The 25,302-nt window shown below is 33.4% G+C and overlaps 1 protein-coding gene and 1 long non-coding RNA gene across 2 annotated transcripts; both read right to left on the bottom strand.

Moving 5' to 3' along the window:
- Positions 1 to 12,184: 12,184 nt before the first annotated feature.
- LOC140059384 (probable peptidyl-alpha-hydroxyglycine alpha-amidating lyase pgal-1) lies at positions 12,185 to 13,051 on the bottom strand. Its single transcript, XM_072105269.1, has one exon. The coding sequence runs from the start codon at positions 13,049 to 13,051 to the stop codon at positions 12,185 to 12,187; it is 867 nt and encodes a 288-aa protein (XP_071961370.1).
- Positions 13,052 to 20,235: 7,184 nt separating this feature from the next.
- On the bottom strand, positions 20,236 to 21,156 carry LOC140059222 (uncharacterized). The gene is made up of 4 exons (XR_011847149.1): positions 21,055 to 21,156; positions 20,873 to 20,907; positions 20,453 to 20,499; positions 20,236 to 20,274 (listed from the first exon to the last, which is right to left on the bottom strand). It is a non-coding gene; the product is annotated as an uncharacterized lncRNA (long non-coding RNA).
- Between the last annotated feature and the right edge of the window lie 4,146 nt (positions 21,157 to 25,302).

Raw genomic sequence — 25,302 nt, 5'->3', positions numbered from 1 at the left:
TTAACGGCTTAACATCTCATGTATTCAAAGCCGCCAGTTGGAACACACACACATAGATAGGATTTGAACCGCGGATCAAAGGAAACCTATGGTCTTTCACGGTTTTAGTGCACAACACAGTGACCACCACCACCGACTGCACTATATGCCACGGTCTATTTAAAGAGGAACGCATTAATTGAGAAATTCACTATTCAAAATATTTGGATTTATTTATTTTATTTCACTTTCATTCAACTACTTTCATTACTAAAATATCATCAAATCTAATCATACATTAGTTTATACTGTATTACATTTAGTACAAGATATTTCATTAAAGTTTCAGAAATTGCAGCAAGCTAAGTTTCTTTGTTTTTAGTCGCGTGGAAGCGACTCTATAGTTCACTATGTCGGTCGGTCGGTCTGTCTGTCGGTCCGGTATCACTATGCGTTTTATCGCTTTCTGACCTTATCTTGATATCAGTTTAATCTAGCTAAGTATTTTTCACAGTATATTCCTTATGGCCAGGAATCGATGTGGTTATGTTTTCACGATGCGCAATAAAAAATTACACGGTCTACGCACGATTTAACAAAATCACGTTTGTAATCATATCTTCACAACCATGAATCACAATTAAATAAAATTTGGTACTCATAAATTTCAGGGCATAAATCATCATATGGCAATACAATTATGTGCGTAGCGCATGTAACGCATGGGTACGCGCGCTTAAAATTTTCAAAATTTATTTTCGATGAAATAAGAGTACGTTTCAGGCAATTTTAAGCGTTTACAAAATTGGCATGAGTGCGCAGATTTTTGCGCGCGCACTGCACGTTAAATGTTATTGCGCACTCTTTTTGCCCGATTTCTGTTTTCTTGACTTACTTTTCAACTCGAAATTACGTTATACGAGTAAGTCAAAAGTGACAGGCTACGCACGTGTAAATTAAGAAAATATAACTGTTTTTAAACATTTCAACATTTTTAAACATGTTCAGTAATTTCGGTCAGTTGGTAGGTTGGTCGGTCGGTCGGTAAACACTAAGCACGCGACTGCAGCCATCTATATGGCCTTGTTAACCTACATAATACTTATTACATATTTATAAGTTTTCAGTAATGTTTTAAATACAAAACATTTTTTCTGTTTAGTAATTAAATATTTTCACATTATTCTTTCCACCATTTGCAATGGCTACTCTCCTTGGTCTATTGGATATCACACTGATTCCACATGGACTATTAATGCCATCATTTATGCCATCTATTCGTTTGATGAAAACCCCATTTTCATCAAATAATTGTACTTTGTTTTCACTAGCTACTATTATGTTGTCATCCCTGTCCATTTCTATAGCACAGGGATACCTGACTTTTCCATCTTGTTCACCTTCGCTTACAAATGTTTTGACAAATGTACCATTGGCATCAAACATTGGTATTCTATGATTATCCCAATCAGTAACCAATAAATTACCTTCCTTGGTTAAACTGACATCACGTGAATAATACAATTCTCCATCCTCAAAACCTATCTCACCCAGCTTCCTTCCATCATCGATATCAAATTTAAACACACAATGATCAATAAAGTCTGCAACATGCATAACTCTTTTTTCATTGTTTACCGTCAACCCACTTGGATGTTTCAATATTCCTTTACCAAATTGACTGATTTCTTCTAATTTGTCATTACACATTACTACCCTCTTTCCTTCTGTGTCGCTATACATAATGCAACCATTAACCATTGTATACATTTTATTGACTCTAACATTGTGTGCCAATTGAATATTGGCAACAAATTCACCTGATTGATTAAACTTGAGTAACTCATTAGAGAGACTTGATACTAAGATACAACCATCTTTATATAGATCTACATCCGTTATTGAGTATTTTTTATCTACTTTGTGGTCTGCTATTTTATCAATTGTATGTACAAGTCCTAGTGGTTCCACTTTGATATTAACTTGTGTTCCTTTGATGTGTTCCACTCCAGCAGTGATCTCCATCTTCCAATCACCTTCCTCGTCACATCTTCCTTTTATTCTATACTCTCCATTTCCAATGTCTTCTACCTCAGTGGCAGTTTGTTCACCTGATGGAGTTACCAGAGTAGCAACTACATTACATGCATCGCTTTTATCCAAACGAGTTGCCCTCACTACAAATGTTTGCCTTTTAGTAACAGTAATAGATTTATCGTCTTTATCAATGATAACGAGTGTTGATGACAGGTATATCATTGGTAAAGTATCATGTTTTTTATAGCACTGCACAAAATGTTGGCAATTCTTGCAGGCACGTTTGCTACATGTTCCACAAAACAATAGTACTTCGTTATCTGGATGGTCTTCACATCTAGTATGCATTTCTTGATTTGACACCTGTAAAATGTTGTATTTATAGTTAGTTATTAACGAGTTTCCAATTTTGGGACTAACTAACTGTGGTCATGGTGACAATTCTCGTGTGCATTCAAAGATTTTGGGTCGATTTTTCTTAGAACTTTGGTTATTTACACAAATCTGAATATTTTTTATCCTGATTGCATTGAAAAGGGTTAAATTGTGTCTATTTCAAGTCCGAAACTGGCTTTTGTTGCATGCCATGTCCATCGGCATGTTAGATAAATTGAAAACTTACTGTAGTACTGATTGATGCAATGGCTCCTTCGGTTGCTGTTTGGCTGCTTGCACCTAAACGAAATTGATGATTGATGAATGTTTTTGTTATTGCACTTTTTCATCATATATTCACAAAATAGTTGTAAACAAAATTACAAAGTTTCCTATAAGGGTCCCTACTGCAACTGTTAAATTGGCAAAGTTTAACTTTTTTTTGGATAAATTTAGTAATTCGTTTCAATAGTATATATAGTTTCTGGTCCATTAAGAAACAATTTAGATAAAAATTAATGTAAACCTATAAAAAAGCGCACAATAAATATATCTCATCTTACAATTAGAACATAATAAAAATAGATGGTGTTTTTTAAAAAATCAACTCACGTACTTTTTACCATTAGTTTTCTAAGAACAACCTTGTAATCATGTGCATCTATATCTGTTGTTAATTTACATCCAGAACAATCCAATATTGCTTCCAGTTCTTTATCCAACTCTTTCTTTACATGAATTTCCCATAGCATCTTCAACCTGCTGCCATCGTTTACAAAAAGGTGGAAGATTATAGATCCCCTTCCAATACATCTTAATATGGCGCAAAATCTTCTTAGAAAAAATTCTTTCAATCTCTTAAAAGTTGAAGGATTGAAAACACAAGTTTCGTTTTCGGGATAATTTGTTGTTGCTTTAATTGGAATACCTATGTGTATACAAATATTAGATTATTTAATTTTTAAATGGGTTCAATCCTGTCCTAGTATCCTAGTATCACAGTTATAACTCACGAGTATTTCTAATCCACCCCCTAAGCTCTAAAAATGATAAGCCTAATAGTTTATCCATCCGGTAAGTTTCTCCCTGTTGGATGCGTTTGGGAAAAAAGAAAATGATTAAGCCCAAAATGAAACAAAAACCATTATAATCTCAAGTATACTCTGTTTATAAATCTTTCAATTTATTTTCATAAATATATTGTAATTTGATTAATAATATGATTTGGTCTTGCTTGCAAGTTTTAAATTTTGCTATGGATTATGACATCAAGCTATGGAGATCAAAATATTGCTAGATGTGAAATAAACTTACGTATTTCATTTCGTGTATTCAGGATCCTTTTGTAAATATCAGTTTCCCAACTATTGAAAATATCTAATGTTTGCAAGTTTGTGGGTAATCTAACATCCTCGTCTATTCTTACTACAATCAGTTGTGCTCGTTTTCTTGTTCTCAAATACATTTTGGTCAACCATATGTGTTGCAACTTTTCGTGAAACATGACTATGTACTTTTGACGTAAAGCCCACTACTACCGTTCTACACATCTTTGTAAGATTTACCAAGTTTTCTACTCTATCAAGTGAAGTTTTCTTGTCTTGGCGACTCAGGCATTTTATATTTGGATTTCGTTTTTGCAGCTTCTCTATCACACCTTTTTCCCAAAGACCATCATCACTTACAACGTAGAAATCATAAAGAGCTAGAAATGTAATAATAAAACAAGATTAAACAATGTTTTAGTGTATTTTTCTGATTCCCAGGTAATTTAAAATACTTTTCATGAAAATTTAAAATGTTTACCATCTTCAGGATCTTCAGACTGTAATGTGAATACACCTTGCACATCTGTAGGCCTATGTGTATCTTTAAAAGAATGCCAGTGTTGCTGTTATTGCTTTATGGTACACAAGTAATTATAATGTCTTAATTAGAGTGGTTTTTTTAAAGATTAAAGTAGTAAACTTGAATAATTTTAAAAATTTGTTGATGAATAAAAAGGCAAGGGATATCTCTGGCCATAAATGTAGAGCACAGGGTGATATCAAATAGTCAATTGTGGGATACATTTTAATGCTGAAAAATAAAATTACCTCCTTCCATGAGATCAACACTCTCCGTGGACGCATCTGAATGTTCTTGTTCATCTACTGTGTACAAAAATTTGATAAACAGATTTTTACAATTTCTTTCCCAAAGCATCTCTGAAAACCGAATTTAAGCTAGGACTAGACTGTCCAAATTCTAAGTCATCCTTCAATAAAAAGCATTCTGAATAATAAATGTTTAACCGGCCTACTACTTTAAAAAAAGTAACAATTATTACCTGTTTTTGTGTTAGAGCTAATAGACTGATATATGAGTTAGACCTGTTATACCTGATATTTTATTGGTACACTAGGAAATTCATTTTGCTTGGCATAATTAAGACAAAAACCTGAACAATCTCGTTAATATAAAAACGGTGTGCTCGTACAAAAAAAATGGTGAGTTTGTTCTTCCATCTTTTTTGCTCAGCAACCCTAGATCACTGAACAATAAACTTGAGGAATTTGAACTTATATTAGACCATAATAATGTTGACATTGCTGCGATTACTGAATCTTGGTTTGCTTCTGACCATCCTGTGGAATGTTTAAGTATTGACGGATATACGCTTCATTCTAACTCCCGTGATGCATGACGTGGTGGTGGAGTCGCCTTATACGTTAAAGACAACATCAACTGTAATATCCTTAAAGACGTAATTGTGTCAAACGATACCGAATGCCTATGGGTTGTAGCTCGTCCGCGACGACTACCTAGGTCTATTGCCAGGTTGGTTATTGGTGTTGTTTACTATCTTCCGGAAAGCACAATTCCCTCATCGATCACTTGTCATCAACAATTGACCAGATCTTCACTAAGCAGCCTTTGACCGGCATTATTATCATGGGTGACTTTAATCGTCTTGAGCTAAGAGGTATTTTATCTAAATCGTTGACACAGATTGTTAATAAACCCACCAGAAAGGATGCTATTTTGGACAAGATAATCACAAACGTGAGTGTACATTATAATACTCCTGTTATATTACCACCCTTAGGTCTGAGTGACCATAATTGTGTTCTTTTGAAGCCTGTTGCAAATGTTCGCGTTTGCAATAAGTCAAGTAAACAGATCGTCCGCCCGATGCCTGATAGCAAAATATGTGAATATGGACAGTGGATCATTGATCACGACTGGAGTGATATTTTTAGTGCCTCTGGAGCACAAGAAAAATGTACAAAATTCTACGATACTCTCCAGGATTCTATTGATGCGTTCTTCCCGAAACGTGTTGTGAAACGTCATCCGACTGACAAACCTTGGGTTTCCGCTCTGACGAAATCATTAATTAAAAAGAGACAAGACGCCTTTGCAAAAAACAAGGAACACCTGTGGAGATTTTTTCGTAACAAGGTAAATACAGTTATACGTGCAGACATGAAGGACTACTACGCTAAAAATGTTAGGAACCTAAAAGGTATGTCTTCCGCTGAGTGGCATAAACACATTCGTACCCTCTCGGGGCGATGTAAACAAAGAGATATCGTGTTGGATAACGCTGAAAAAGTTATTGCTGATAGTGTTTGTGCTCATTTGACCAATGTCAATGATTCACTTGAGGCATTAGACAGAAAGATATTACCAGCCTTTCTTCCATCGAATAAACCTCAACAAGTAGAGCCTTGGGAAGTTTTCATGCAACTGAATAAGGTCAAACTACGCACCTCGTGTGGACCCGACCGATCTGATATCTGCCAAGTTTATTAAATCTTTTGCTTATGAACTTTCCGGTCCTCTTTGCCATGTCATTAATTGTTCATATCAAGAATCGGTAGTTCCACACCAATGGAAGCGGGCCTATGTGGTTCCAATTCCCAAAGCTGTCAATGTTCCTTTTTCCTTGAGCAATATGAGACCTATTGCCATTACGGATCATTTCGCGAAGATTGCGGAACATTTCGTTGCTATTGACACCATCTCAGCAATGAAGGCTAAGTTGGATAAAATGCAATTCGGTAATTTGAAAGGAGTCTCTACCAACCATTGCCTTATCAGTGTTTTGAATAAGCTACATCGTCACGCTGATACTCCTCGTGCTGTCTCATCTATCCTTTTTACGGATATCTCCAAAGCATTCGATCTTTTGTTGATCATTCTATAGCTGTGCAGCGTCTGTGGGACATGAATGTTCCCTCTGCTAATATCGCTTGGATTGCTGAATTTCTGAGTTGCCGTGTTCATCAACTTAAATATAAGGGCACCTTATCCGATAAAGCTGTTGTTAACGCTGGAGTGCCTCAGGGCACTAAATTAGGACCAATTGTCTTTTCGGCAATGATTAATGACGCTTCCGGTAACAACAATGATCAACTGATCCAACACTATAAATATGTTGATGATCTTACATTTGTAGAATCCCGTAAGATTAGTCAATCTTCGTTACTTCCTGGTTGTGCATCTAGTCTTCTTGCTTGGGCCGAAAAAAGCAACATGAGACTTAACCCTAAAAAATGTCACATTATGGACGTTTGTTTTTCTAACAGACCCCCTCCTCCTCCTAATATCATCCTTAATGATCAGGTTATTTTCACACGTGATTGTGTTAAACTGCTTGGCATTTTTATTCAGTCCAACTTAAAGTGGGACAGACATGTTGATTACATAGTTAGAAGAGGTAATAGCAAACTTTTCTCTTTGAGAACGCTTAAACGTCGTGGTGTTCCTTCTGATGATCTTGTGTCAGTGTATTTAGGTGCGGTACGACCAGTTTTAGAATATGCGGTACCCGTTTGGAATGGTGGCCTTACAATTGATCACATTAATGCAATCGAACGGGTCCAGAAACGTGCCTGGAGAATTGTTTTGGGTAGGAATTATACTGGTTATGACGATGCTTTGGTCACGTTGCGCCTGGATGGTCTGAGTCACAGGCGTCGGGACCTATGTATTGCCTTTGCTAAATCCATCTTGAATCCTCAGTCTAAATTGTTCTCACTTCTTCCTTCCAGGGGTAATGTTGTGCACAAATACAACACCCGTAATGCCGACAGGATTCGCAATGTCAATTGTAATACAGTGCGTCATAGTAACAGTCCTCTGCCTTATTTGATTAACTTAATCAACGAATTTAATTTGTGAGTTAAGCCCCTCGATCCTTTTTTTTTTTTTTTAAATTGTTATCACTTGTTTTAATGTTATCATGAAATGCAATTCAGCATGGGACGCATGCGTCCCTAAATGCTGCTATATTTTATGAATTTTTTTGTAAATTTGTTGTTTTCATTTTTGAATAAAGATATACCAGTCAATAATAAAACAATACATAAAATGCTGTTAATAGGCCAATGTTAAAATACTGCTAAAAACGCAAATTGCAAAATTGCCATAGGCCAATGTAACACACTGTTGAAACAATTAAAAATGATTAAAATTAAAAACAAAAGTACAGTATAGAGTTATTGTTGAACGTTTAAATTATTTTTCTTTGATTTACTTTCGAATTGTTCTTTTAAAGACCCCAATGGAAACTAATTCTTTTATGTAATGATTGATCCTGAATCTTGTGAGTATGTGTATATTTTATATTATTATTACCTACCGAGCAAAATGTCTCCTGCATCTTTGTCGAGTTGTTTTGCAAACCTTTCCTTTGACTCCTTTTCATCCTGCAGACGTTTGTCCTTTTCCAGCTCAAATACAAGATCCCAAATATTCTTATATTCTTTATGTCCAAGGCGGTAGGCAGCAGCAATTTTTGGTACTTTCTTTGAATTTTGTCTTAAAGCATTGTAAAGGTTTTTGCGAAATGGTGTTATTGGTTTACCATTGGTAAAGTCGTCTTCTTTCTTATTGACTTGCTCATTTTTAAGCTTCTCTATTAGGTCTAAAGCCTTCTTCTGCTCTGTTACTTTAGCAATGTCCACTAGAACTTCTACATCTAATGGTTCAAAAGTAATGTAACCTTTTTCCTCAAGCTCATTAAACAGCTCATGTGCTTGGATGTCGTCTCTGCCTAACAATGCTCCTGAACAGTGGTTGAATAGCAACAATTTCAGCCAAAATTTTTTTTCACCTTCATACTCATTACTTAATTCTGAAAGGAAGTCTGCAAATGTTAGGTCGTCTGTTGACATTTTCTGGAAGAGGAATGAATAATAATAATATTGATATTGACTACATAATAAATAAGTAATTCAATTTAGCTCAATTGTTTTGCAGCTGGTAATGCGATTAGGCTATTGTGGTTGTCCCAAAGTGTTTTTGTCTAGTCTAGATACATTTTGACAAATGTTTGCTGCTGTTTGCGAATGTTGAAGAAGTTATGCTTACAATACAGTAATTACTTACTTCAAATTCACTTTTTCCAAATTGATCGCTGTTTTTCTACTTTAGTCCAATACACGTCCGTCTGTTCGTGCCCAAAAAATCTGTATGCTTTACAGAAAGTAAACGCAAGCAGTAGCTAATTTACAGGTTCATAATTTCCTCTTCAATTGTTTGATAATGCACATTGATAAGACTATGTTTGAATAGTTACCATAGTAACAAATATGACATGTCTCTGGGGAAATTACTTAACTTGTTAAAGTTTTATTTTATGCAGCCGACCTTATTATTTTATTTAAGGCATTGTAGTATTTTAGGTACAATTGACATTTGACAATGTATACAGTACTGCATTGTAAAAGCGTAAAACAAATTTACAATGCAATATAATATGTTATAAATGTTGGTAAAGTACAGCATCTTTGATAATAAAACTACCCAAACATCAATATAATGTTTGGAATAATAAGTCTAAATATTTACCCAGGCCTATTTTGTTTAAGATAATACAATAGAATCCCATTAAAGGGAAACATTCGGGACCTATCAAATCTTCCCCTTAATAATATGGGTTTCCCCGGAAAAAAAACCACAACGTTTTAATAAAGAACCAAACATATTAAAAGCACAAACAAAAGAGATGTTTGAAAAGGCGTCAGGACCAATGCTTGTACGGCGTCCTCACACACCTCAATCCATCCCAAACAAGGCCAAGTAACATTTATTTGAAATTGTTGCTCAGTTTCGTCTGTATATGTTTACCTTTATGAGCAGGACCATCATCACTATGGTCATTATCATCGTCAACATTATCATCATCAGTCTCACCACAGCTGAAGCTCAGTTCCCACCATCGGGTTTGTTCTTCCGTCTTCCAAAGGGACTTGTATTGATTGATAGGACATCAGGAGAAGAGTGTTGCAATCCCACAGTCATTTCTTCACTTGGTCACTAATGACCTACTTTTTGAATAGAATGTCATAAGCTTGCAATTTAGGGACAATCTTTGTATATTGTAGGTATTCAAGGATTGACCTTGTCAACCATTGTGTAAATACTTTCTCTGCTCTCTGCTTTGCTATTCTATTATCATTTAGAATTCAATTGTGATATTGTATATTCTTAATACAAATCGAAATGGATTTAGTGTTACTTTCGAAAGTTTTGATATGGTAAGAGAACTAAATAAACGCAAGCAGAAGAAAAAAACGATTGCAAAAGAAACGCAGTGTGTGGGTGAAACCATGGATACAGCGGCGAAAATCCCATGGAGCATACCATGATTTAATAAAGGAACTGGAAGTAGAAGACATAGAAAAATATAATAATTTTATCTATAATTATATATAAATATATAATATATTATGACTTTTAATAACACTTTATAATCTTTGTATTCCATTCAACTCCTAACTAAAGTTATTTCAAGTATCTATAATCAAAAGATATATAGTGAACTATATTATATCTCTCTGCTACAATATTCAGATGTTGATCCCTACCAAGCCAAATTCCTGCCCATCTGATTGGCTATTGGTGTAAAAAACTGGTGTCAGTTTCGTTAATAATAGGACATGCACTTAAACTCATAAGTCACTATTTTCTCTCTTTTATACACAAGGGAGCAGTTAAAATAATAGATTTGACCCTAAAGGTGACTGGAAACAGGCACTTTCCATCAATCAATACAGTGTCCCTTTGGAAGACAGAAGAAAAAAACCGATCGTGGGAACTGAGCTTTAGTTTATGTGGTGAAACTTTATTACTTTTTTTGTTTTATGCAATTCTAGATTTGTTTTGCTTAAGCAATTTTATCCAACAGACTGCCATTTACTGATGGAAAGGTTTCTAGAGATGAGGAAATAAATTATTCGTCTAAAAAAAAGTAATTTTTTTTATAATTTTCCTGAAATGACATGCATCGCAATTTAAAAAAAAAATGAAAAGTGTTGGCAGCCATATAATACAAAAAATTTCCAGCCCAAGAATTTTTTTTTTGGCCAGCATTATTTATGTCAAAATGCTGACCACTGGTAAATATCCTCTGGCCGCTAAACAGCAAATTTTAGTTTTATATATTTATTGTGTTTACGAAGTTATTGTCTTCCATTATTCAATGTTTATTCTATTGTTTTATCAAGTGCAATAACAGAACAACAATTTTTTTATTTTGATTGAAAAAATAACCTTAATTCACCCTGTTTCGCAAACGCTACAATTGGACTTCTTTCACAAGAACGAAAAGGTGAAAGTAGAGGATTCGACTCTTAACAGCTTAACATCTCATCTGAAAGACGGACGTGCGCTAACTACATGTATTCCAACCCGCCAGTTGGAACACACACACATAGATAGGATTTGAACCGCGGATCAAAGGAAACCTATGGTCTTTCACGGTTTTAGTGCACAACACAGTGACTACCACCACCGACTGCACTATATGCCACGGTCTATTTAAAGATGAACGCATTAATTGAGAAATTCACTATTCAAAATATTTGGATTTATTTATTTTATTTCACTTTTTAACTACTTTCATTACTAAAATATCATCAAATCTAATCATACATTAGTTTATACTGTATTACATTTAGTACAAGATATTTCATTAAAGTTTCAGAAATTGCAGCAAGCTAAGTTTCTTTGTTTTTAGTCGCGTGGAAGCGACTCTATAGTTCACACTATGTCGGTCGGTCGGTCTGTCTGTCTGTCGGTCCGGTATCACTATGCGTTTTATTGCTTTCTGACCTTATCTTGATATCAGTTTAATCTAGCTAAGTCAATTTTTCACAGTATATTCCTTATGCCAGGAATCGATGTGGTTATGTTTTCACGATGCGCAATAAAAAATTACACGGTCTACGCACGATTTAACAAAATCACGTTTGTAATCATATCTTCACAACCATGAATCATAATTAAATAAAGTTTGGTACTCATAAATTTCAGGGCATAAATCATCATATGGCAATACAATTATGTGCCTAGCGCATGTAACGCATGGGTACGCGCGCTTAAAATTTTCAAAATTTATTTTCGATGAAATAAGAGTACGTTTCAGGCAATTTTAAGCGTTTACAAAATTGGCATGAGTGCGCAGATTTTTGCGCGCGCACTGCACGTTAAATGTTATTGCGCACTCTTTTTGCCCGATTTCTGTTTTCTTGACTTACTTTTCAACTCGAAATTACGATATACGAGTACATCAAAAGTGACAGGCTACGCACGTGTAAATTAAGAAAATATAACTGTTTTTAAACATTTCAACATTTTTAAACATGTTCAGTAATTTCGGTCAGTTGGTAGGTTGGTCGGTCGGTCGGTAAACACTAAGCACGCGACTGCAGCCATCTATATGGCCTTGTTAACCTACATAATACTTATTACATATTTATAAGTTTTCAGTAATGTTTTAAATACAAAACATTTTTTCTGTTTAGTAATTAAATATTTTCACATTATTCTTTCCACCATTTGCAATGGCTACTCTCCTTGGTCTATTGGATATCACACTGATTCCACATGGACTATTAATGCCATCATTTATGCCATCTATTCGTTTGATGAAAACCCCATTTTCATCAAATAATTGTACTTTGTTTTCACTAGCTACTATTATGTTGTCATCCCTGTCCATTTCTATAGCACAGGGATACCTGACTTTTCCATCTTGTTCACCTTCACTTACAAATGTTTTGGCAAATGTACCATTGGCATCAAACATTGGTATTCTATGATTATCCCAATCAGTAACCAATAAATTACCTTCCTTGGTTAAACTGACATCACGTGAATAATACAATTCTCCATCCTCAAAACCTATCTCACCCAGCTTCCTTCCATCATCGATATCAAATTTAAACACACAATGATCAATAAAGTCTGCAACATGCATAACTCTTTTTTCATTGTTTACCGTCAACCCACTTGGATGTTTCAATATTCCTTTACCAAATTGACTGATTTCTTCTAATTTGTCATTACACATTACTACCCTCTTTCCTTCTGTGTCGCTATACATAATGCAACCATTAACCATTGTATACATTTTATTGACTCTAACATTGTGTGCCAATTGAATATTGGCAACAAATTCACCTGATTGATTAAACTTGAGTAACTCATTAGAGAGACTTGATACTAAGATACAACCATCTTTATATAGATCTACATCCGTTATTGAGTATTTTTTATCTACTTTGTGGTCTGCTATTTTATCAATTGTATGTACAAGTCCTAGTGGTTCCACTTTGATATTAACTTGTGTTCCTTTGATGTGTTCCACTCCAGCCATGACCTTCATCTTCCAGTCACCTTCCTCGTCACATCTTCCTTTTATTCTATACTCTCCATTTCCCATGTCTTCTACCTCAGTGGCAGTTTGTTCACCTGATGGAGTTATCAGAGTAGCAACTACATTACATGTATCACTTTTATCTAAACAAGTTGCCCTCACCACAAATGTTTGCCTTTTAGTAACAGTAATGGATTTATCGTCTTTGTCAAAAATTTTTTTGGATAAATTTAGTCATTCGTTTTTAATATTATATAAGGTTTCTGGTCCATTAAGAAACAATTTAGATAAAAATTAATGTAAACCTATAAAAAAGCGCACAATAAATATATCTCATCTTACAATTAGGACATAATAAAAATAGATGGTGTTTAAAAAAAAATCAACTCACGTACTTTTTACCATTAGTTTTCTGAGAACAACCTTGTAATCATGTGCATCTATATCTGTTTCTAATTCACATCCAGAACAATCCAATATTGCTTCAAGTTCTTTATCCAACTCTTTCTTTACATGACTTTCCCATAATGCCTTTAATCTGTTGCCATCGTTTACAAAAAGATGAAAGATTATAGATCCCCTTCCAATACATCTTAATATGGCGCAAAATCTTCTCTGAAAAAATTCTTTCAATCTCTTAAAAGTTGAATGATTGAAAGCACAATTTTCGTTTTTGGGATCCTTTGTTGATGCTTTCATGGGAATACCTATGTTTATACAAATATTAGATTATTTAATTTTTAAATAGGTTCAATCCGGTCCTAGTATCCTAGTATCACAGTTATAACTCACGAGTCTTTCTAATCCACCCCCTAAGCTCTAAGATTATAAGCATAATAGTTTATCCATCCGGTAAGTTTCTCCCTGTTGGATGCGTTTGGGAAAAAAGAAAATTAATAAGCCCAAAATGAAACAAAAACCATTATAATCTCCAGCATACTCTGTTTAAAAATCTTTCAATTTATTTTCATAAATATATTGTAATTTGATTAATAATATGATTTGGTCTTGCTTGCAAGTTTAAATTTTGCTATGGATTATGACATCAAGCTATGAAGATCAAAATATTGCTAGATATGAAATAAACTTACGTATTTCATTTAGTGTATTCAGGATCATTTTGTAAAAATCATCTTCCCAACTGTTGCAAATATATAATGTTTGCCAGCTTAGGGGTAATCTAACATGCTTGTCTATTCTTGCTACAATCAGTTGTGCTGTTGTCTTTTCTTTTTGGTTAAGCATATGTTTTACAACTTCTCTTGAAATATGAGTATGTGGTCCAGTTGATGTAAAGCCCACTACAACCGTTTTACATTTCTTTGTAAAATTTCGCAAGTTTTCATATGAAGGAATCTTTTCTTGGCGCCTTAGGCATTTTATATTTGGTTGTCGATTTCGAAGCTCCTTTATAACACTTTGTTCCCAAGCACCATCATCACTTACAACATAGAAATCATATGGAGCTAAAAATGTAATAATAAAACAAGGTTAAACAACATTTTAGTGCAAGATGAACATGTGTATATATTGTTAAATATGGCTTGGAAGTCTACTATGGCGAATTAAAAAGAATTGTTATAGGTATGGAGTAACTCTACCTTCTTCATCTAATGTGTTGAGGATCTTTGTATAGAAATCCTTTTCCCAACTGTTGCTAACAGATACTCCGCCAAAGTAAGGTGGTATGACAACACCTTTTTCTGTTCTTGCTATAATAAGTTGTAGTTTTTTATTCTTTGACCGAGTCGATTGTTGAACCAGTAGGTTAGCAATATAAGTTGAAAAACCTGTAATAGGGTTTGATGTAAATCCCACTAATACCATTTTACATGTTTCTGAAAGGTTTGACATGTTTTCTGCGTCAATAAGTGAAGGGTTCCAGTCTGTTTGACTTAGGCAAGTGACATCAGATCTTAATTTTTTCAGCTCTCTTATTACTCTTTTTTCCCATTCACCATCATCACTTACAACAAAGAAATCATATAAATCTAGAAATATATCAAGATATTAAACAAAGCATAACAGATCTTATGATGTGAAATACTAATTGTAATAAATTACCATTCCCTAACATATAGAGTAACATAGTATTTACATGAACATTCTAGAATAAGATGTTTTGATTTAATAAACCATGTATAATTAATAAGAACAATCAAGAACATTCCAGAAGTGCTATTAATAGAAACTGTAATCATGTAATAATGAGAAGTATAAAGAATGATCTAGAAGGATAGGAGCATCTTGTATATAAAGGGATGTAAACTATTGTAAGGTTGTTGGATTAGAGGTTGGATTAGAGGTTGGATGTTATATTGTAAAGTCATTGTGAAGCTGTTATTTAAAGTGCTTACTGGATTGTTGAAAGTTGAAGTTGATTGAAATTAAAGCTTTGTTTTTGAGTTATTTTACAACTTTGTGGATTTTGTGTGTATACTTTTATGTCACAAGGGAGTTCCTAAAGTATTTTCAACCGCTCGGAAACATACGTGAGAGGAGTTCGTGACATAATTTGGTGGCAGCGGTGTTCAGCCTAATTTGGTGGCAGCGGTTATTTCGATCTACTGTTCGACTTAACTGTGTATTTATCTACAGTACTGTTGTGATATTTTGTGGTAGCAGTTTGATCTACTGTATTTTGCCATAGATTGGTGGCTGTTTTAGGATCAACTGTACTTTATTGATATTTTGTGAAAGCGGTACTTACAATACTGTGATATTTTACGGAAGCCGCGGTGCTACGTTTTGTTTAATCGTAAGAACACAAACATTGTTTTAAGAACAGTACATTATTTATTTGGAACAGTAGACTTGTGAACGTCTCGGTAACTACGATTAACTAGTAACAAGACCCTCATCCAGATTTAAAATATGGCTGATAAACAATCAACAACAATATCCGGTAAAGTGTACAGCAGTATAGACTTTTTAGTGTTGTTAATGAAGCAACAAATACAACAACAGAGTCTTCTGATGCAGCAGATGATGGATAACCAAGAACGTTTACATCGGGAAGATATTGAAAGGAAAGAAGGTTTATGTCGGGAAGATATGACGGTCTGTAAGGACGGAATTTTATTTAGGCATGTTTTTACTAAACACCAGACAGAACCCATAGAGAAATTACTGGTTTTATATCATTGCAGTAATAGTGTTTTGAAATTTTCACATGATATTTCGTTGACAGAGTATTGTAAAGCCTCAAAGTATAAAACTAAATTTAAGGATTTTATGATTCCTATGTCAGTAATAATTAGTGAACCATTCCGACAAATTTACATGAATATTGTTTGTTCATTATTAGTAATTATTAATAATTATGTTGTATGTTATTATGGCGTATTTAAGTTTCATAGACTAGGAGTGGGTTAAATTTTGCCACGTCCGTGTATACTTGCCCCTCAAAACTCCAAGAAAGAGTTTTGAGCTCAGAAAGAGGAGGGAGTGTAATAAATTACCATTCCCTAACATATAGAGTAACATAGTATTTACATGAACATTCTAGAATAAGATGTTTTGATTTAATAAACCATGTATAATTAATAAGAACAATCAAGAACATTCCAGAAGTGCTATTAATAGAAACTGTAATCATGTAATAATGAGAAGTATAAAGAATGATCTAGAAGGATAGGAGCATCTTGTATATAAAGGGATGTAAACTATTGTAAGGTTGTTGGATTAGAGGTTGGATTAGAGGTTGGATGTTATATTGTAAAGTCATTGTGAAGCTGTTATTTAAAGTGCTTACTGGATTGTTGAAAGTTGAAGTTGATTGAAATTAAAGCTTTGTTTTTGAGTTATTTTACAACTTTGTGGATTTTGTGTGTATACTTTTATGTCACAAGGGAGTTCCTAAAGTATTTTCAACCGCTCGGAAACATACGTGAGAGGAGTTCGTGACACTAATTGATATTAAAATAAAAGAAACTACCACATTTGTTGAGACCTTTATACTGTGATGTTGATGCCCCTTGTACTTCTGTGTGAGAGGTCTCAACTGTGAAACAGAGCAAATTATGTTAGCAACAACAAGTTTAGCATTACATGGCAAGAGGTATCACAAGCAATGCAGAGCACTATTAGTGTGTGAAAAAAGTATTCCTTACATTAATGTGTCATTTAAACGCTAAAATGTTATTACCTTCTTTCATGGAGTCAACAGTCTGTGATGTGGGTGCCTTTGAATGTTCTTCCCCATCAGAAGATTTACCTGTGAAATAGTCATGTTAAAAGTAGTTGACTGAAATCTTTATAATGTAATGAGGATTAATAATGATTTCCTGATTGATCGGAATCAAAACGGGACTGGGTTTGGTCTACAAGCATTCCTGCTCCCAAAAATCATCCATTCATAGTCATGACTTATAGAGTGTGGTCCTGGGATGCATTATTTTTTCTCCTATCCAATTAAAGCAGGAAGTTATGAATAATTCATTAGAATAACTATGATATAATATGGGACCTTATAGAGGGCGCTATATAAGCATGGATTAAATTAAATACCTTGTGTAAACAGAGTTTGCCAACTGAAATGTTTTGTCTAGTGGTAAAAGCTGTAATACTTGCACAAGAACATGACTTTTTAAAAAATATTTAAAAGAGATTATTTACAGGGTTTGGTTTAGTATATTTAGGAAGTAGATCAGCTATCTTGCAATTCTTTATAATAGAAAATAATTAAGGTAATGAATTATTCATGAAAAAAATAAAATAATGCTCCGGGACATGACTAAACTTCGGCTTTAGTTGATTGAAGATCTAAATGTTTCGTTAGAGATAGAGTATACAATGTTTGATTAAATTATTAGTGTATATAGTTTGGTAAATAGTGTAATGATCTTGTACATAGATTAAATATAAAAAGAGACAATGATATGTGTTAGTATAAAATAATAATTTAACATTATAAAAGGTGTATATAGATATAAGGAAGAAAATGAAAGAGATTATGGAGTGGCTATTACAGAATATACAATACTAAGTATTGTAAGTTTAAATTTATAAATTTTAGGCGATAATGTCAAAGAAAAATTAAACAAAATTGTTACCACCATACCAGGGATTTTAGACTGTAATTTGATTTCCACCAAATCTTGTTCCTCTGTATGACAGGACTGAACTGTGCAACATCCAAATTTATTTGCATTATTAATGTGATTGATTGAATATATTGTTGCAGACTACTTTATTTTCTCACAGGTTTTTTTTTCCTGTTTCCCTGTTTGTATCTCCCAACATTAGTCTGAAGCTCATTTTACATCATGCATTAAATTCAGGGTTTCTTTATTTTATTTTTTTTTATTTACCCATTTGTAAACATCACTGTTAACATAAGATAATAGGAAGGAATATAACAATAAACAAATGAGACTCAAGATGTGGAGTGCCTAACGTAAGACTAGAAAATTGCTATGATTTGGATATGTTATATTTGTGACCCATAATTTGGGTTGGGCATGCATTTTAATTCTAGAAAAATATTACCTTCTGTCATTGAGTCAACAAACTGTGATGTGAATGCCTCAGCATATTCTTGTTAATCAACAGCAGAATATATAAGAAATAGTTTTGTATAACTCCCAACACCTGACAATCTGAATTTAAGCTAAAGCTAAACTTTTCCCAATTCTAACTATTTTTCAATAAAATGATTATTGTTATTATTGATTGTGTTTACATACCAAGTAAAATATCAGCCGCATCTTTGTCGAGTTGTTTTGCAAACCTTTCTGTTGACTTCTTTGTATCCACCAGACTTTTGCTCTTTTCTAGCTTGAATACAAAGTCCCAAATATTCTTATATTCTTCATGTTCAAGATTGTAGGCAGGAGCAATGACTTTTACTTTCTTTGAATTTTTTCTTAAGGCATTATAAAGATTTTTGCGAAATGGTGTTATTGGTTCGCCATTGGTGCAGTTGTCAACTTTCGTGTTTGCTTGCTCATTTTTAAACTTCTCTATCACATCTAAAGCCTCCTTCTGCTTTGTTACTTCAGCAATGTCCTCTAGAATTTCTACATCTAATGGTTTGTAAGAAATGTAACCCTGTTCATCAAGCTCATTAAAGAGCTCAAGTGCTGGGATGTCATCTCTGCCTAACAATGCTCCTGAACAGTGGTCAAATAGCAACAGTTTCAGCCAAAAGACTTTTTCACCTTTATACTCATTACTTAATTTTGAAAGGAAATCTGCAAATGTTAGGTCGTCTGTTGACATTTTCTGGAAGAGGAATGAATAATAATAATATTGATATTGACTACATAATAAATTAGTAATTCAATTTAGCTCAATTGTTTTGCAGCTGGTAATGCGATTAGGCTATTGTGGTTGTCCCAAAGTGTTTTTGTCTAGTCTAGATACATTTTGCTGTTGGTAGCGAATGTTGAAGAAGTTAAGCTTACAATACAGTAATTACTTACTTCAAATTCACTTTTTCCAAATTGATCGCTGTTTTTCTACTTTAGTCCAATACACGTCCGTCTGTTCGTGCCCAAAAAATCTGTATGCTTTACAGAAAGTAAACGCAAGCAGTAGCTAATTTACAGGTTCATAATTTCCTCTTTAATTGTTTGATAATGCACATTGATAAGACTATGTTTGAATAGTTACCATAGTAACAAATATGACATGTCTCTGGGGAAATTACTTAAATTTATAAAGTTTTATTTTATGCAGCCGACCTTATTATTTTATTTAAGGCATTGTAGTATTTTAGGTACAATTGACATTTGACAATGTATACAGTACTGCATTGTAAAAGCGTAAAACAAATTTAAAATGCAATATAATATGTTATAAATGTTGGTACAGTACAGCATTTATGATAATAAAACTATCCAAACATCAATATAATGTTTGGAATAATAAGTCTAAATATTTACCCAGGCCTATTTTGTTTAAGATAATACAAAAGGGAAACATTCGGGACCTATCAAATCTTCCCCTTAATAATATGGGTTTCCCCGGAAAAAAAATTTTTAATAAAGAACCAAACATATTAAAAGCACAAACAAAAGAGATGTTTGAAAAGGCGTCAGGACCAATGCTTGTACGGCGTCCTCACACACCTCAATCCATCCCATGCTTGAAAGGGTCCCCTTAATAGAGATGTCTCCTGAATAGAAGTGTCACAATGGAGGGGTCTTCCGTATCCTAAAAATTATAGGATAACTCCAGGATAAAAGACAGTAGAACTCCACAAACATACCAACATTTCTTTCTTCTTGCTGAAATAAAGGGAAAACACAGTATTTTAAATCTAAAGGTATAAGTGCTTGTTATTTTTGTTAATTCTTTATTTAGTACTTACAAATACCATATATTTATAGATTGTCAGAACAGAATAGTGATGATGATGTGTAGCCTACATTTGTATTTTTTTTTATGTATTGTCTTTATAATTACCTTTTAAGAATTTCTGAATCCTCTCCATTCGGCTTAGCTCATTGGTCCTAATCGAACAAAAATCAACAGAATTTGTGAATACAAAACATATAATAAAACAATACCTTTAGGTTAATGTTTAACTTTAATACCTTTGGGATTCCTTCGTGTTATTTTTAGAACTAGTGGACTACATCAGGTATAGGACATTTTGCGTTGATTACGCGTGCTAATGTGATACAGTTAGTATAGTCTTTGAGAAGCATATAAAACGCGTTTCATTGTTGGGAGAGTTCTGGATGGAAGGAAATGAATATACGGGAACATTCTTCTTCATAATCTGCATCAGTTCGTCCTACTTGATAACTTACGATTTACTACCGTCATTATTAGGCCTACTATACTATTAGCTAATTTAAAATTATACCCAAGGGGCATTACCATGGGTGTTCCAGCATCCGGGTTGTCATCTTCACCTGAAATAATAAATGAAAGTTGGATAACGTCGACTCGATACAAATAACATGATTAGATCTGGATATAATAGGGGACTTACTGGTCCTATCTCACCTAAAATAAAACCAGTGTAGGCTTATACTATGCTGATTAAGGAATGTACATACCTAGAAGAATAGCACTTGCGACCGGATCGAGGCAGTTTGCAAACCTTTTCATTTTTGTTTTATCCACCGTCAACAATAGTTCCCTCTCCAACTTGAACACAAAATCCCAGGTATTATCAAACACCACAGGTGCCACAGGATTTATATTTGCAATTAAAGCTTTGAAAAGTTTTTTGCGAAATTCTGATATTGGCTTACATCAGGACCAATGCTTGTATGCCCTCACATGCCTCAATCCATCCCAAACAAGGCCAAGTATGATTTGTATCAATTTGTTGCTTTTCATCTTTATATTTTTATCTTTTATTAGAAGGATCATCATCACTATGGCTACCATCATCATCAATGTTATCATCAGTCTAAAAAAAGCTGAGTTTATATGGTTAGAATTCAATGTTTTATCAGTGCTTTTTTTTAATATTTATTTTTATGCAATTCTAGATTTGTTTTGCTCAAGCCATTTCATCCAATAGCCAGACTGACGTCTTCACCATTGGAAGAGCATTTACTGATGGAAAGGTTTCCAGAGATGAGGAGAAGAATCATCCGTCACGATGAACTTGAAAGTTCTATTCCAACACCTAACGTCTTGGTGTCTAATGTATCCTATTTGTAAAGTTTCTTTATATTTGTATTGTTCTGAATAACATTGCATTCCAAGTATTTATTTTATTACATGAATCATACATTTTACAGTGATGACTTTCCAATAGCAGTTTTGTTTGTTTTGTAGATGCACATATGTCAATTTTTTTTCTATTTTCATTATGCAGTTACTTCTAGATTCCATCATATTTTTGTTTTATAAAGTGCAATAAAAATTTTTTTTGCTGAAAATTATAACCTCAATCGACCCCAATCTATTCTAAAGACATCTTTACTGCAAGGTGGAAGTTAGTTAGAATACTCATCATCTGACAACTAAATGAAGGAACATGAGAATAGGTAAATCAAAGAACTTTTTTTATTAACTGATATACCATATAAGTTTTAAAAATATTTTTATATTTTTGTATTACAGTAATTATTACTAGCATAATAATAATAAAAACATTTACATATATCTAATCAGTCATTGCTCATAGGTGCAGTAAATACCATAAAGGTCTACGACAATTAAAACTAGTGATACTACAGTAATTAAAACCACTTTAATAATATGAAACATATACAAAACCATGGAGTCAAGACAGAACAAAGCAAACACGAAGTTACCCTGCTACTAATGAGAATGTTAAAAACGAAATACATTTTGTAGAAGTATAAAAACCAAATAAAAAAATTGAAATATTAAGAAATCTCACTACAACAAATTCTAAATAATCATCTTAAAAATGCTGTTGCAATATAGTATAATTACACCAGGATTATGCTGCAAAAATGGGTTAGTTTGTTTATGTAAAAGTACTGTACTTAAATTTATATTCATTACATCAGATAAAATAAGATTGTTATTGTTCAAGGTATCTAAATATAAATTATGCTTAATTCTGACATAGGCGAGCACAATGGGAAAACTTCGGGACAAATCTCCGCCTTGGATACCTACCTCATCTATCTCACATGTACCGCGAAACGTAGATTTGATAACATTAGTTCTCACTATTACTATATATTGTTCCATATTTCTGATTTCATTGGTAGATTTTCAACCATGATCACCTTGCAACTTCCTGGTTTCAACTAAGTTAGTGGGGATAGCCATTTCAGTTTTTTGTTTATTTTCGTACCGCTCGTGTGAAGGTACAATAACTATGCCTACTCAATTAAAAAGGGAAGGCAGAATTATTTTTATTAGGTATTTGCTGTTTATCGCTATTTATCGTTATTTACAAATAAGTCCAACAATGTTAAGATTGAAATTATAGTCATGAAATCTGAAACGAAATTGACAATTTGTAAATACTTTTCACCAAGTATGAATGACAACACAGTAAAAACAATAACGAGGAATATCAAAATAAAAAGAACAACTATATATCCTGTTGTATTGAAAAAATAAAGGAAAAATTCCAACACAATACACAGCGCCAATACAATTAACAAAGCATACCAACATCGTATGGACCATTTTGTTCTTTCTGAAATAAACAAATGTAAACATTTTAATCTCTGATTGTTATAGTCAATAATGTCTAATGATTGTGACAGAATTTAAATTTAAGAACATTTATTTATTGTTGATATAAAGTTTGAGGTACATCACGTATGCAGTTCTGAAAAGAACTGTTGAGTTTCTTGACGTTTCGATCAATGTACTTTGATCATCCTCAGGAGTGAGAATGCAGGAAGTCCAGGAAACTGGAAATATAAGTGAAATTGGATGGGACTGATGTGAAAGCTAAAAGAATAGCAAGGTTCACAATGGGAGGGATTGAAACTAGCTATAGAAGAGCATTTTTTTTAGAGGCGTGGGCAGCCAAAAACAATAGCATTGTCTGGAAGCTGAGTGTATAACGACCATGTGTCTGGAAATGGTTGTGAACCGCACAATGTAAACTTGCCAAGAACTATGGCATGGTTTACTGTTGTAGGTTCTTGTTGAATAAAGATAGCCAAATATCACTAATAACAAATCCAATATCTTGAATCGATGAACAGTGTTGTGTTTGTAGATTTCTCTGGCGCATCTCGAGAAGGAACAGTAGCAATCAGTTCAGCTTCTTTCTAATTAACTAGGTGTTGTTTATGTTTGTGAGAATGCATAACTATAGATACCTCTTCTGAATGGCCTTGATGTTCTTTATTTTTTTATTGTGAACAATTGCAGTGGAGTTGCTGTGTATTTATATTACATTTTCATACAAATTTACATTGTAAATTGTTACCTGTCTTTTTCTCCTTTTCTTCTAGTTCGTGAAACATCTTCTGCATTGCCCTAATCGAAGGAAAATAAACCAGTATAAACACAAAATCAAGCAATCAAACTTTACAGGTTAAAGTAAGCAGTATAATCAATAATCAAATATGCCAGCGTCTTGGAAATTAAGTTTTAATATTTATTATGAACATTTATTTATCGTTTCTTTAAAAACAGTCTTTACCCTCTTTGTTTTTGTTTTAGGTCTTCAGAAGATAAGTGAATATAACAATACATATCCTCCATCGATATCACTGGATCTGTATGATATATCTTATTTAAGTCTAGATGATAATTTCTTGCTTGTTTTAGAATTTTTTTACGAGCTTCCTCTATTGGTTTGTTCTTCGTATACTTGTAGTTGGGATCGTTGTTTGGATACTTTTCTTTAAAAGCATGAATTAGATTAAATGCCTCCATATCTTCTGTTTCTTTAGTAATGTCTAACAAAATCTTTACATCTGTAGGGTTATGAGAAATATAGCCTCTCTTTTCAAGCTGATGAAACAAAGCTGGTGCTCCCAGTATTTCTTCGTCGGGCGGCATTCCGTCACAGTGGTCTTTCAGCAGGTATTTTAGCTGGAGCAATTTGTCCTCGCCCCCATATGTAATACTTAGATCTAAAAGCATATTATGAAATTTGTTTTTCTGGAAAAGTAAAGCAAAAAGGCATAAACAAATTATATTCTGAGATTAGTGGGCCCTACGTATGATTTAGGATTGTTCATCATTTCTCTTCCTGATGCTTCGAACTCGTCCTCATGTTCTAGCTCCATCCTAATTGTTGTAATGGATTAAAGAATAACTAGAATATAATTCGTCACTTTGACGAATTATAGGTGATCATTTTTATAAAATAATATTTTTAAACATGCACGTATGTTAATGCGATCGGAAAATGTTGATGTATGCCATCCTATTATACGCTTATAGTGCTGAGTTGTGCCTATTATATTCCATACAATATGTTCAGTGTATACTGTATATCTATATACACGTGTAGCATTGGTGAAATTACGGACACACATCATGTTCTAATTTTTTGGTATGATGACATTATCAAAATAAACTTGTGGATAACAATATCGAAAAATAATGAGTTGAACAAATATATATAAGAAAATGTGGCACGTAGAAGGGCGGTGCGCGCTCTTTGAAATTTGTATAACTTTGACTAAAGAAATAAAAAAACTACTTTTTAACTTCAACTGGCCATATCATAACGTCACAACATCTGATATGCTTAATTTTTATATAAATTCATATCTAAATTTCTTCAGCTTTCATAACACATAATCACCAAGGTCAACTTTAATTCTGAAGAGCTGTGAGATAATCAAATATACGCTGCAGGTGGAATTACACGACTTACGTTATTCAAGTTTTTA

This window comes from Antedon mediterranea, chromosome 9, assembly GCF_964355755.1.
Source record: "Antedon mediterranea chromosome 9, ecAntMedi1.1, whole genome shotgun sequence".
Classification (NCBI taxonomy): Eukaryota; Metazoa; Echinodermata; class Crinoidea; order Comatulida; family Antedonidae; genus Antedon; species Antedon mediterranea.
Note: the sequence above shows the minus strand (reverse complement) of the source record. Positions and strands in the feature narration are given on the sequence as shown.

Coding starts and splice junctions, on each gene's coding strand:
- LOC140059384 (XM_072105269.1), bottom strand. CDS start 13,051: ATGAAGGTCATGGCTGGAGTGGAACACATCAAAGGAACACAAGTTAAT.